This window comes from Leptodactylus fuscus, chromosome 3 (assembly GCF_031893055.1).
Source record: "Leptodactylus fuscus isolate aLepFus1 chromosome 3, aLepFus1.hap2, whole genome shotgun sequence".
In the NCBI taxonomy this organism is placed as follows: Eukaryota; Metazoa; Chordata; class Amphibia; order Anura; family Leptodactylidae; genus Leptodactylus; species Leptodactylus fuscus.
Window position 1 is genome coordinate 190,501,665 of NC_134267.1, and position 13,244 is coordinate 190,514,908.

Consider the following 13,244-nt stretch of genomic DNA (forward strand, 5'->3'; position numbering starts at 1 on the left):
TTCAGACCCAACGTCTTGCGTTATAAACTGTGACTCACATCGAAAAGAACTCCTAATGGTGCAAGAGCGGTATAAATAGATCTACAGAAATAATAGGTCACTTCTAGGGCCGAATAGAAAACCAGACGTGAAATAGCGGTGGATATTAACGGAACAATGGGCTGCTGATTTCTGCCTCTGAATAAGTGCATTGATTTTTGTTAGTTCCCAGCTTTCCTTGTACATTGTCATTATTGTTACTATTCATTGTTATTGTTACTTCTTAATATTTTTAGAAAACCTTTTTTTATTATTACATGCTATTAGAGGGGGCTTATGACATCAACAACCCCCCTGACCTACTAGCACTGAGTGCTCGGCACTTAGTTCTCATACCCACATGCCAGGCTACATGCTAGGACTAGAACACCAGTCAAAGGACAGGCTGTTCAGCATTGTTCATTTGACTGATGTCATTACAGGACTGGTTCTGCATCAAAATCTGGGAAGGTTGTCCTATTTAAAGGGAACCTGTTACCACATTTTGGATCAATAAACTACTACTATGGTGTTATAGCTGGTGGCAATGGTGGTGGTAATTATACAATAGGTCTGGTCTCTCCAGCTGCCCCTATGTACAGGTAGTAAATGAGGGGTATATTAGTAATAAAGCTTTACCAGTGCAGGGGATTTACTAGTAAGCTTTATTATTCCCTCCATAAGACTTTATGCTACAAGGATGGCTCAGATGGGGGCACCTTTAGAAATCTCTAACACAATAGTGGTGGTGGTGAAGGGACTGTGCTATGGGTCATTGTGTGAGTGTGAACGCCACAATATATGTGCTCTGTGTTTGTGCATTTTGTATATTAATGTATAGAAAACCTTAAATCAGTTCCATGTTCTTCTCATTAGTAAAAAATGTGAACTATTTCTCTGTATTTGGAATGACAATGTACACTGGTAGCAGGTAGTTAGTTGGGTAGCCAGATTCTATTAATCTGAATTTCTTACATTTTATAATTCTTTAAAGTACATCAACCTGGACTTTAGTTTTTGTATAAGTCTCTTTGCTTCTGTCTTGTTCTCTGTAGCTGGTGCGAGCCTGTAATGATGGAGTCAGGAAGATGAGTCGCACGGAGCAGCTTATCAGTATAGAGAAGACACTTGAATTTAAGATCAAGGTATGTTGTTTTTTCTATTTCATTTTTTATTTGCACATCCTGGTATATATATATATATATGTTGGCCATCTTCAATGACGTACGTATATGGACGCAGGCCCCAATCATGTGACAGCAGGGATGTCACACTAGTAGGCCTTAAGTGAGGTAAATTAATGGGGCCCATTACCGGCTGGAGTTACTCCAGCCGCTAACTGCCTATTAAAAACAAACAAAAAAAAAAACAGCGGTAGCGGCTGTTGACGGGCCCCTTAATGTCCTGGGCCCTGTGGCAGCCATTACCGCTGCTACCCCGGTAGTTATGCCACTGGTCGGCATTTTTCTGTCTACAATTGCACCACAATTTATGGTTCACGTCATTTCCAACATATTTATGAGCAAAATGCACCAGAAAGAACAGAAAAGTAAGACCGTCTCGACACTTTTGAAAAACATGCCCCGTGTTGGGCGTGACTTATAGAGGTTGGGGCTTAGAATGGGTGTGGCTTAGAATGGGTGTGGTTTATAATGGGTGTGGTGTAGAAGTGTCTAACATTACAATACATAAAACAAAAATGAATGAATATGGCGCAGATTTTCTTAAGAAAGTGAATCAAGTTTTAAATGGTGTAATGAATTTTCTCTCATTTTGATCATGCGTCATAAATTCCTGTCGCACGCCATATTTGAATCCTCAATAAGCAATGTTTTGTCTCGTATGTTATGCCAAAAATTTTAGGGTTTTCGATGCGTGCACCAAATATTTGTTCCTTACAGCCTGCGAGTTAAAAAAATTTTCTGTACAGATTTTGTCCACATTTTACGCCAAACATTTGTCTTATGGTATGGCAGAATTTTGGAGCTTGTAGAAACTTTCATATTTATGAAGGTCCATTGGTTTACGGGTTTGTGGTAATCATAGTACACTTATGCTCCTACTAAAGGGCCCATACATGACATATTTGTTGGGTTGGAGGGCATTCTGAACCTGATAGATAAATGAATACTTTGTCCTTAACTCCAAATGTTTTTGTCTCTTTGTGTTCTTCTTCTCGGCTAACTTACCTCTTGTCTTTCCTTACAGTCTGTGCCAATCATCTCTCATTCCCGTTGGTTATTAAAGCAAGGAGAATTGCAACAAATGTCCGGGCCACGTACATCTCGCACTCTCCGTACTAAAAAACTATTCCGTGCTGTATATCTGTTTCTCTTCAATGACCTGCTGCTGCTGTGTAAACGCCTACCTGGGTGAGTAGGATAGGGTGGAGACAAACCTGGGTCAAGGAACCATGGTGGTCAGAACCTTGGTGGCCAGAACCATGACACAAGAGTTTACTCATCATATTATCGATCAAGGATCATGGTGGCTTTCTATTAAAAAGGTCTAAATAAAATGATGACTCCTTTGGTATGTCTCTGAGAAATTGGGTCATAGCCTATATTGTGTAGTGTAGGAGGCCTGCATACATATACTTCTGATGGATACTTGTAAACAGGGATGATCTGAAGGAGTAGCTCGACATGGGGCTACCTGTCACTAGTAGTAGTAGCTAGCAGAAATGTTTATTGTACAGCCAAGTTTTTCTGCCATTTTTGAGCCAAACATAGCAATGGATCCAAAAATAAAATAAAAGCATCAGTGTTTCTACTTTTCCCTCTTTCCCCTGGCTGTGGTTCAAAATTTCTATTTGAGTTTCCAACCTTTTAAGGTCATTGTTTCATATAAAAGGTCCAGATGCTACTGGCACGATAATACATATATTTATTATGCTATAATACATTGTAATGCCATATTTCATACCATTTATTTCTTTCAGGGACCGGTATCAAGTATTTGATGTGGCAGCTCGTGGCCTCCTGCGTGTAGAGGAACTAGAAGATCAAGGACAGTCCCTGGCCAATGTTTTCATCTTGAAACTCCTGGAAAATGCACATGAAAGGGAATTTACTTACATGCTAAAGGCAACATCCCAGTAAGTAGTTTGCTAGTACCAACTTACATCAGGTACAGATGGTCCTGTTAATATGGTTCATTGTGCCCTCTGTCACCCATTTTGCCATCTTAGGCCATGGTGGCCTTGGCTATTCCCTATCCATCTGCCATCTGAATAGATTAGCAGGTAGGTTAAGCTTGCACGGTTTCTCCATTCAATATAGGACGCCAGAGGTAGCTGAGCATTGTACTATGCTATCTCCAGCAGTTCCTGCTCCATTTAAGCAGGGAAATAGGACGTTTTTCTCATTATCAGTGGGGGTCCCAGTGGTTGGATGCCCATTGGCCACCCCTATCCTTTGGATATGAAACTAAACAGAATACCCCTTTAACATGACAGCTGATCTACAATGTTGATTTCATTTCCACTCCATCATTTCCACATGGAGGCCCTGACAATGTCAAATCATAGAGCAATGTCCTGATAAGCAGATGTTAGTACTATATATTTGGGTAATAAGTGATCAGGAATTGTGGGCCAGATAATGGCATTGATTGTAGAGAGGTTCTGCTGAAAGGACAGGTCTCATGAAGTGCTTGGATGGCTTAGGTCTTCTTCTATGGTACTGTCAAATAAAATGAATAGACTTATTCTATGTATATGACTGTGTTATCAATGTGTTTTTCAGAAGTGAAATGAAGCGCTGGATGACGTCTCTAGTGCCAAATCGAAGAACAAAATTTGTTTCAATCACTGCCCGGGTATTTGGTAAGTTATAAATGAAAGAGGAAAATAAGTGTAGGGGAATAGTATCAGATAGATAGATAGATAGATAGATAGATAGATAGATAGATAGATAGATAGATCTATATGTGTCACTTCTTAATATCTCCTTCATATGAGACTATGTTTACATCTGTGTTGTGGGCTCTGTTCAGGTGATATAATTGTCTATATATCATACATTGCCTGAAAGGGGTTGACCAATGGGGAAAAATCTTGGTAAAGGTTCACAGTGGGTTAAAAAAAATTAAAATGACAGTGCCTGGTTTTGGCTGAGCTGGCATTACAGTGTTGGCCAAAAGTATTGGCACCCCTGCAATTCTGCCAGATAATACTCATTTTCTTCCAGAAAAATGATTGCAATCACAAATTCTTTGGTATTATCTTCATTTAATTTGACTTCAATGGAAAACCACAAAAAGAATTGTCAAAAAGATTAATTGGATATAATTCCACAGCAAACATAAAAAAGGGGGTGGACAAAAGTATTGGCACTGTTTGAAAAAATCATGTGATGCTTCTCTAATTTGTGTAATTAACAGCACCTGTTACTTACCTGAGGCACCTAACAGGTGGTGGCAATAACTAAATCACGCTTGCAGCCAGTTGAAATGGATTAAAGTTGACTCACCCTCTGTCCTGTGTCCTTGTGTGTACCACATTGAGCATGGAGAAAAGAAAGAAGATCAAAGAACTGTCTGAGGACTTAAGCAAAATTGTGAAGAAGCATGAGCAATCTCAAGGCTTCAAGTCCATCTCTAAAGACCTGAATGTTCCTGTGTCTACCGTGCGCAGTGTCATCAAGAAGTTTAAAGCCCATGGCACTGTGGCTAACCTCCCTAGATGTGGACAGAAAAGAAAAATTGACGAGAGATTTCAACGCAAGATTGTGCGGATGGTGGATAAAGAACCTCAACTAACATCCAAAGAAGTTCAAGCTGCTCTGCAGTCCGAGGGTACAACAGTGTCACCCCGTACTATCCGTTGGCGTCTGAATGAAAAGGGACTGTATGGTAGGATACCCAGGAAGACCCCACTTCTTACCCAGAGACATAAAAAAAGCCAGGCTGGAGTTTGCCAAAACTTACCTGAGAAACCCAAAAATGTTTTAGAAGAATGTTCTCTGGTCAGATGAGACAAAAGTAGAGCTTTTTGGGAAAAGGCATCAACATAGAGTTTACAGGAAAAAAAAGAGGCCTTCAAAGAAAAGAACACGGTCCCTACAGTCAAACATGGCGGCGGTTCCCTGATGTTTTGGGGTTGCTTTGCTGCCTCTGGCACTGGGCTGCTTGACCGTGTGCATGGCATTATGAAGTCTGAAGACTACCAACAAAATTTGCAGCATAATGTAGGGCCCAGTGTGAGAAAGCTGGGTCTCTCTCAGAGGTTTTGGGTCTTCCAGCAGGACAATGACCCAAAACACACTTCAAAAAGCACTAGAAAATGGTTTGAGAGAAAGCACTGGAGACTTGTAAAGTGGCCAGCAATGAGTCCAGACCTGAATTCCATAGAACACCTGTGGGGGAGAGATCTCAAAATGGCAGATTGGAGAAGGCCCCCCTTCACATCTCAGGGACCTGGAGCAGTTTGCCAAAGAAGAATGGTCTAATATTCCAGCAGAGCATTGTAAGAAACTCATTGATGGTTACCGGAAGCGGTTGTTCGAAGTTATTTTGTCTAAATGTTGTGCTACCAAGTATTAGGCTGAGGGGGCCAATACTTTTGTCCAGCCCATTTTTGGAGTTTTGTGTAAAATGATCAATGATTTGACTTTTTTTCATTCTCTTTTGTGTTTTTTCATTGCAAGCAAAATAAATGAAGATATTAATACCAAAGAGTTTGTGCTTGCAATCATTTTCTGGAAGAAACTGAGTATTATCTGACAGAATTGCAGGGGTGCCAATACTTTTACACTGTACCTCTGTATCAACATAGGACATGGAAGTAGAGACCAACAGGGAGTCACTTCCTGAGTGCTTTACCAATATTTTTTTCCCGCTGGTCAACCCCTTTTAAATTGTTTTTTTTTGTTGTTGTTGTTGTTTTCAAATCTTTTTGGGTTATTTTGATGATTTACTTGCCTTTTTTTGTCAAGTTGGATATAAAGTGGGCTTCTACCACCAAAGAATCCGCCAATGGGCCTGGGTTCACTTCGGTCATTCTAATGGGCTTCAAAGTGATAAGGTCAAAGCCGTGTTTGTGACTAATTGACCAATAATGCTGGGTAACTGTTGTCTTCCTAATTAATTAGGCTGAGTGCCAGCAGTAAGGAAATGACACCAGACACACTATGTTGGTATTAGTTCCTCTCTCAACCAAGAAGGAAATACTGACGCACTTTTATTAAAACAATGTGGGGTTAAATAGTAGCAGAGAAAGGAAGTGATATAACAACAACATAAGTTTTCATATTCATTCCTGATTGGTATGGTACATCTCAATCAAACAGGAAAAGTTTAAGCAGTTCCATATATAGCCATCTACTCCCGGTCCTGCGTGATAACCTTGGGGAGCTGTCTTCTGGCAGCAAGCCAAGCATTTGTTTTTCTTGCACCCTTCCTGGATGCAGGCGCCATCTTATCATATAAAATTATACCAGTTTCAAGCATAAGCAACTATATCAGTATTCAGCTTTAAGGATAACAATGTTTTTCATACGTTACATGATTATAACCTTCACAAAAGGGCTAGCCAAACATTCAACACTGCAATCTATTTAAGGGACTCTGTTGTCTTCTGCTGGGCCTCCTTCTTGTGTCAGTCTCTCTATGCCGGCAGGTCATCACTTCTTCTCTCCAAACAGATGCAGCTTGTTGTTTTGTGCCCATAAAGTGACAACTTTTAATATGTATTTTAATATACCTCTTATTATCTACAAGTACAAAATGGCCGCCTTGTTATATAAATAACCATCTTAATAAAATACTCTCGCCTCTATAGACATGGAATTTTTTTCAGTCTCAGCAACTGTGTGAAAAACTAAAGCACTATGGATAATATCTTTGTTTTATCAGGGCGAAATATAGCCCAAATTGACAGTGTCACATTTTAATGAGTTCTTGTGGAGACGCATTGCACTGCTACAAACCTCGGCTGTTTCATCATTTCACCTGCAGTGCCGCATCCATCAGTGTTTGACCCAATTATCAAGGACTTGTCAAGACTTACCCATCTAATTCCTGGTTTCTGACAGTTTTATGATATGTACTGTCATATTTTCATTACATTCAGGAGATTTCCGAGCTTGTTTTTTTTGCCAAATAACCGATCCCAAAATAAAAATAATCCAACAAAACCTTGATTAAACATAATACCAAACATAAAGAGTCATCTCCATGAATGTGAGATGGGTGAGTGGAAGGCTGCCAGCTGCTAGCCTTAGGGAAGGAACATAGAAAATGCTATAACAGGAAGGAACTGGGACTTAGTTAGTCATGCGAGGAGATACAGACAGGTTTTGACTAAGACATATTCTTCACTCTTAGGATAGAAGATAGTTATAACTTTAGGAGAAGACATTAGTCGGATGACATTGTACAATAAAGAATGGCCAGTGAAGCCTGCCCATTCCTGCCAGTCCTAACTCATTGATACTTTCTGTTCAGATTTGTTCTGTTGCATACCTCTAGGAAAAACCAAAATATCAGTGCTCTTAGGCCTGGTTCACATCTGTGTTCGGTATTCTGTTCGGGGAGTCCGCTTGGGACTCTTCCCCTCCCGCCAACCCCCCCCCCCCCCTCCCGAACGGAATACTGAACGCATTAAAAAGCGGTGAACAATGAAAGCACGTGGACCCCAAAGACTATAATGGGGTCCACATTTTCCATGCGGTGTCCACATGAGTCATGCAGAGAGAAAAGTACTTCAGAACTTCTTATTTCTCCACATGTGCAGACACCGTATGGAAAATGGGCTCTATGTGCTTTCATTGCTCACCACTTGTTAATGCGATCGGTATTCTATTCGGGGAGTCCCCAAACGGACTATTGAAATAAATGAAGTGTAAATGAACAGTGTAGACTTTGTCTTTTTTTTTAAATTCTAGTTTAGAAACTTTAAATGCTCACTGACCCTTCAACAAACCTTCTGCCCATTATGTGACTTATCTTTTGCATGCTTTAGCAGTTTTCCCTTAAGCAGTCGCCGTATCTAATTCTCAGTTTTCTCAGAGCTGGTGGTTGGAGACTATCTGCCATCTTATTTTCCATAATGACTATACACATTATATGTGTATTTTCCAAACCCACTGAATCCCAGGGGACTGGATGACCATCTAACATGAATGGGGGCCTACTGATGGTGGAGGAGATAATGATACAGTGTTAGATTGTGTTCCTTCTTATATTCTCAGAAAAGAAAAAACAGGGCAAGATAACAGTCAGGGCTACAAGCAGTAGGGTCATATAGTTTATACTAAAGAAGTACTGAAGACTATTAATCCCTTGACAACATCCGTCGTGGCATGACTGCAAACTTTAGCACTCTAAATATGGTTCCCTCTCAGATGCAGAGCAGACGCCATAACCATCTCTGATGATTTGAAGATGATTAAAAATACAAAAAAATTCAACACCCCCCCCCCCCTGTTTTCCTAGATCTCAAATAAAAATAGAATAGTATGTGGCTCCATGAATGGTACAATTAAAAAAGTTACGATTTTTGGAAGGTGGGGATTGTAAAAAACCAAATGTAAAATAAATGAAAATTGGCTATGGTGGGAAACTATTAAAATGTAGTAAGCACTTGGGGTGAGGTAGAAACTTACTATTAAGCTCTGTGCCTGTGTCTTTCTTCTTTATCACTTAGCTGCTACTCGCTCCTTCCTTCTACGTAGACATTTGTGAGGTGCAGTCCACTTTGGAAGACCAATATGAATGCAGGATAAATTTAGAAGGGAAAGGGGGAAGGAAAAGAGCCGGATAAGTGGAGAAAGAGGAATTTTTAATTTTTAATTTTTTTTTAGATACTTTATAAAATTACAATTTATATAAAATTACTATTTATATTCGACGGTAATACTGATCTGTACAAAGTTTGTTGAAACGTTAATGACCATTTAATGTACATTCTGATCTACGTATCCTAAGAGCTTTTTAAATGGATCACTGGGGTAAGCTATAAAGGCATTTCCTGAGACTCAAAAAGAAGGTGTTTTTTTAAAATCCAGAAACCGCTAATCCGTAAGAGTCGCCACTTCTTCCATGTAGGCGTCCCCTGCAGTCATGGCCTGATGGTATAATTTTATTCAATATTTTTGTGCTAGAGGTTTTAAGTCTGATGTATTTTGTGTATAATCCATAGCAGTCCATGTGGGTTGTTAGAATTCTAGTTTGTGTTAGAATCGGAAATGAAATTTAGAAACATTTGTGTACTTAGAATTAGAAGAAAATAACATCAATGTGACTTATCCTATTCCAAATAGTTTCTTTTCTGCTTTAATATTCTAAAATCTTTTCTTGCAGACTGTCCACAGGTACAATGTGTCCACCCTTACATTGCCCAGGAGCCGGATGAGCTGTCTCTTGATCTGGCAGACCTTCTCAATGTCCTGGACAAGACAGATGATGGTACGTGTCCCACTTGTGACAGGCTCAGATCCCAATGGACATTTGCATTCTGATATTCCTAATAAGACCGTGACAGATTTCCAGAGCAGAATACCTGTATCAGACTGGCAGCCTGAATTGCTTTTCTGCCTCACTGGCTGGGGCTAAATATTTGTAGCGCGGTGACAAGCTTGATCTGCTCAACTATTATCTGAGTATAAAATATAAACCATTTGCCAATATGCAGAGGAGATTTCATGACATCTGCAGTCATTTCCATAAGTCTCCTAGAAGGGCTTTGTCTATGATGACAGTCGGGCCAAAATGTGGTAGGCGAACAGGTACACAGATAATTCTATAGTAAAGGACCTCAATCCTCTTTTTCATACATCCATTTTTTTTGCCCAGTGTAGCTGTAGACCTGTGGCTCTCCATTACTGCGTCATAGCCGGAGCACCTGAAGGATCCTCTGGTGGGTCGGACCAGTCCTGCCTCTTAGCCCTATCACTGTAATAAGAGGACTTCTACCTATAGCACTCTGGAACCTTGCAGCTGTTGTCCTCTTTACTGTTCGCCTGGGGGAAATTTACTAATGTTATCATGTCAGTTTTCCATTTCCGGGATTAAAGCAGGCCAGGATAGGGATTCCTCAACCAGATTTACTCACTAACTGACATTGAGTTATACCTGAAATTTGTGCCAGTCCCCGATTGGTGTAGATTTCTATTCTGGTGCGCCAGTGTTATAATAATTCTGATGCATCTGCCACCAATGTTTTCAATACTAAGACTAGTTTGAGGTATAGTTGCCAACTGTCCTTAATTTTTGGAAATAATCCAAGCATATGTCCTAGCATGAGAAGTAGCGTGGCTTGCAAAATTCTTTAGGCTAATGGTAACGCATTGAGGTTCTTTCTTCAGCGCTATTCACAGAAAGTCTGCAGAGGTTTCAGTTATATCTATAGGGAAACTGCTGTCCTTTCCATAGGTATAATTGACATGCTGTGATTTCCAAAACCAATGTGTGGATGGGAATCCACTTTACAGGGGCAAACTGCGGCATTTACACCACGTAGGTCCCAGACTTACTGAACAGTAGGAAGCCATGGCAGTTTGGGGGCAGGAATAAAAAGCCCTTATTTTACACCAGTGTAATTGTTGGTCAACATGGATTAAAGGAGTTGTCCAGGGAGAGCTGCAATACTTGTGACAAACCACAGATCTCCAGACTGGTTCTAAGCACGTTAGCAGAATCCTCACCCGACTACTGAGTCACTTTGTCTCGTCTCCTGTGTCCACTACTAGTTAACTGTACTATGTTGACTATCTTTACTATTATACCAGTACAAGTAATTAGCTATGAACACAAAAGATCAGGGAGGGGGCAACACGGTGGCTCAGTGGTTAGTACTGCAGCCTTGCAGCGCTGGGGTCCTGTGTTCAATCTGCAAGGAGTTTGTATTTTCTCCCCGTGTTTGCGCGGATTTCCTCCCATTCTACAAAGACATACTGATAGGGGAAAAAAAATGTACATTGTGATCTCTATATGGGGCTCACAATCTACATAGAAAAAAAAATCAGGGAGGAGGCAATGGAACTTGGGGACCAGGTGTTGGTTCCCATCATGTAACCTGGGGTTGGAACCAGCCTGAAATCTGTGGTATGCCACAAACTGAACCATGGAGTGTCTCCCAAAAAGTGGCCAAAGCTAAGGACTTTGCTGCTTCTGGATACATAACCTGTTTGTGTTGTATTGCACTTTCTAGCTTTATGCCAGACATTGAAGAGTTAATCAGCCATTTCTCTGCAAGCAGAAGTGATTTATGGTCTGGGCTTCTTACAAGGTGGGAGGAGGATGGTGGTTATTAGGAGCCCCCAGTCTTTATCCAGGGAGTTACTTCTTGTTCACCTCAGATTGTAGTTGGCGACAGACCAGGGATTTAGCTTATGGCAGAGCACCTCAGCTCTTCAGTTAGTTAGTGGACGATAGAGGTAACAGGCAGTCTCATGTCACCAGACCCCAGGCTCGCAGAACCAAAACTATGTGAACCTGTGGATTGTTAAACACCTCCACTGCTAAGCTTAGGTGTCCACGTCCCAAACATGTCGTGCATGTCCCCAATAGGAGTTGGATAGGAGGACTATGTCAAGGGATCAACCCAGAGCTCCACAGTGCGAAAGATCAGAGAATTGAGGAAGGGGTGAAGAGCAATAGCCACGTCTATCCATGTGTGTAAAGTGCCGTATATGTGCTACCTGCTGCTATAACTGAATTGTGCCTCCATATTGCCTTGCAACTGGATGATATCTACCACATAAACTGAGTTGGACCTGCTTCTACTGTCGTCCTGTGTATTTAACACCAAAAACACTATCAAATGGGGGGACAAGAGGCAGGGAGTACCCCAGAGGACCATACACCATCACCTCAGTGAGACCACCTTCATCCCTTTGCCGGCCTACAGCCTGTAAGAGGATTTGGAGCCAAAAACCATTGACCCGTGAAGCTGCCATCTTGGGCCCATTCATAAGCATGCCCTAACCTAAGTGCTCCCCTGGTCATTGCATAAGCAATGAAACACTCCCCAGTGAACCCCATTAAAACTGAAATACTACATGCAGTTTTTGCATCCATAACTGGGGGTGGAATAGAAAGGAATCAGGAACATAAAGGAAGGGCTTCCTGCTGGATTCACTTCTAGCTTTGGCTCAACTACATCAAAAGGTTATTACAGCCTTAGGCTGAGGACACATGGGGCAGATCCGCCGCAGGGTTACAGTAAGCTGTGGTCAAGAAAAAAAATGCAGAGAAAAATATGTTGCCCTACAGGCAGCGTGTACGTATGTTATGGCTGTGGGTTCAAAACCTGCAACAAACTTTTCTCTGTAATTAATTTTTTTTTTTTGCAGTACGTAATGGACATTTGTTCTTCTACTGTACATCGCAGCAGGTTAGCTCCCGGGGATTCTGCCACAGCACTGCAATTCCGACCTACGTAGTTCCAGCCTTAGTCTAGTTACACATTATGCTTTTTAACATCTTGCTGTATTTGTTGTTGGTATTGTTTGGTAAAAACACTAAATCCAGGCTAGTCAGTAATAATACATGAAAACTCCTACATACATTGTTGCTTTCATAATGCACCCTGCTCTGGGTCTGGAGTCTTTGTTCAGGAATTAGGCTAAGGCTCCACGGCAACACATTGCGGTTATTCCCAAATTGCTTTTCACAGAAAGTCCATAGAGGTTTCCTTTGCTTCCTTTACTTTTCTGCTACCCTATATTTTTCTATAGGGAAATCGCGGGCGTTTTCATAGGTATAATTGACATGCTGCAATTTCAGTGTGTGGATGGGATTTGCTACAATCCCATATACTATGCAGGGACTGTAAAGTGCCATGTTTTTTTTTGCCACAGCGTTTCTACTGTGGGCATACTGTACGTTTATGCCACAGCCTCAAGTAGAGAAAAAACACACAAGACAATGCTGGCGTTTTTTAGTGTGACAAAAAAAATAACTATAGAAGTGTCGTTTCGATTACATAGGTGTAAAGCGTACATATCACACTCCAGGGTATACGCATCACCGTACAACCATCTGGATACCAAGACTTCCAGCTACACCAATGCTCTGTTCATTGCAGCTTTATTTTACTTACTGCAAAGGAGGGTGATACAAAACGCCATTACATAGAATAAAATGATCTACGACGCCACATTACAGGTATTATTAATATAATGTTCTCTCTCATTCATTAGTAGAAAGGAAAGAAACAGAAGAAAATACACATCAGCCCCATACATTAATAAAGCGGGTTTTTTGTTTTACTAGACTGAGCA

The 13,244-nt window shown here is 40.9% G+C and overlaps 1 protein-coding gene across 2 annotated transcripts in view; it reads left to right on the top strand.

The window, feature by feature from the left end:
* The window catches only part of NGEF (neuronal guanine nucleotide exchange factor), a 123,182-nt gene that overhangs the window by 106,614 nt on the left and 3,324 nt on the right, over positions 1–13,244 (top strand). For both annotated transcript variants that reach the window (XM_075268921.1, XM_075268922.1), the window contains 5 exons: positions 1,074–1,163; positions 2,227–2,390; positions 2,960–3,115; positions 3,765–3,844; positions 9,322–9,426. In XM_075268921.1, the coding sequence (XP_075125022.1) occupies positions 1,074–1,163; positions 2,227–2,390; positions 2,960–3,115; positions 3,765–3,844; positions 9,322–9,426 (595 nt within the window). The remainder of the gene's footprint in view (positions 1–1,073; positions 1,164–2,226; positions 2,391–2,959; positions 3,116–3,764; positions 3,845–9,321; positions 9,427–13,244) is intronic.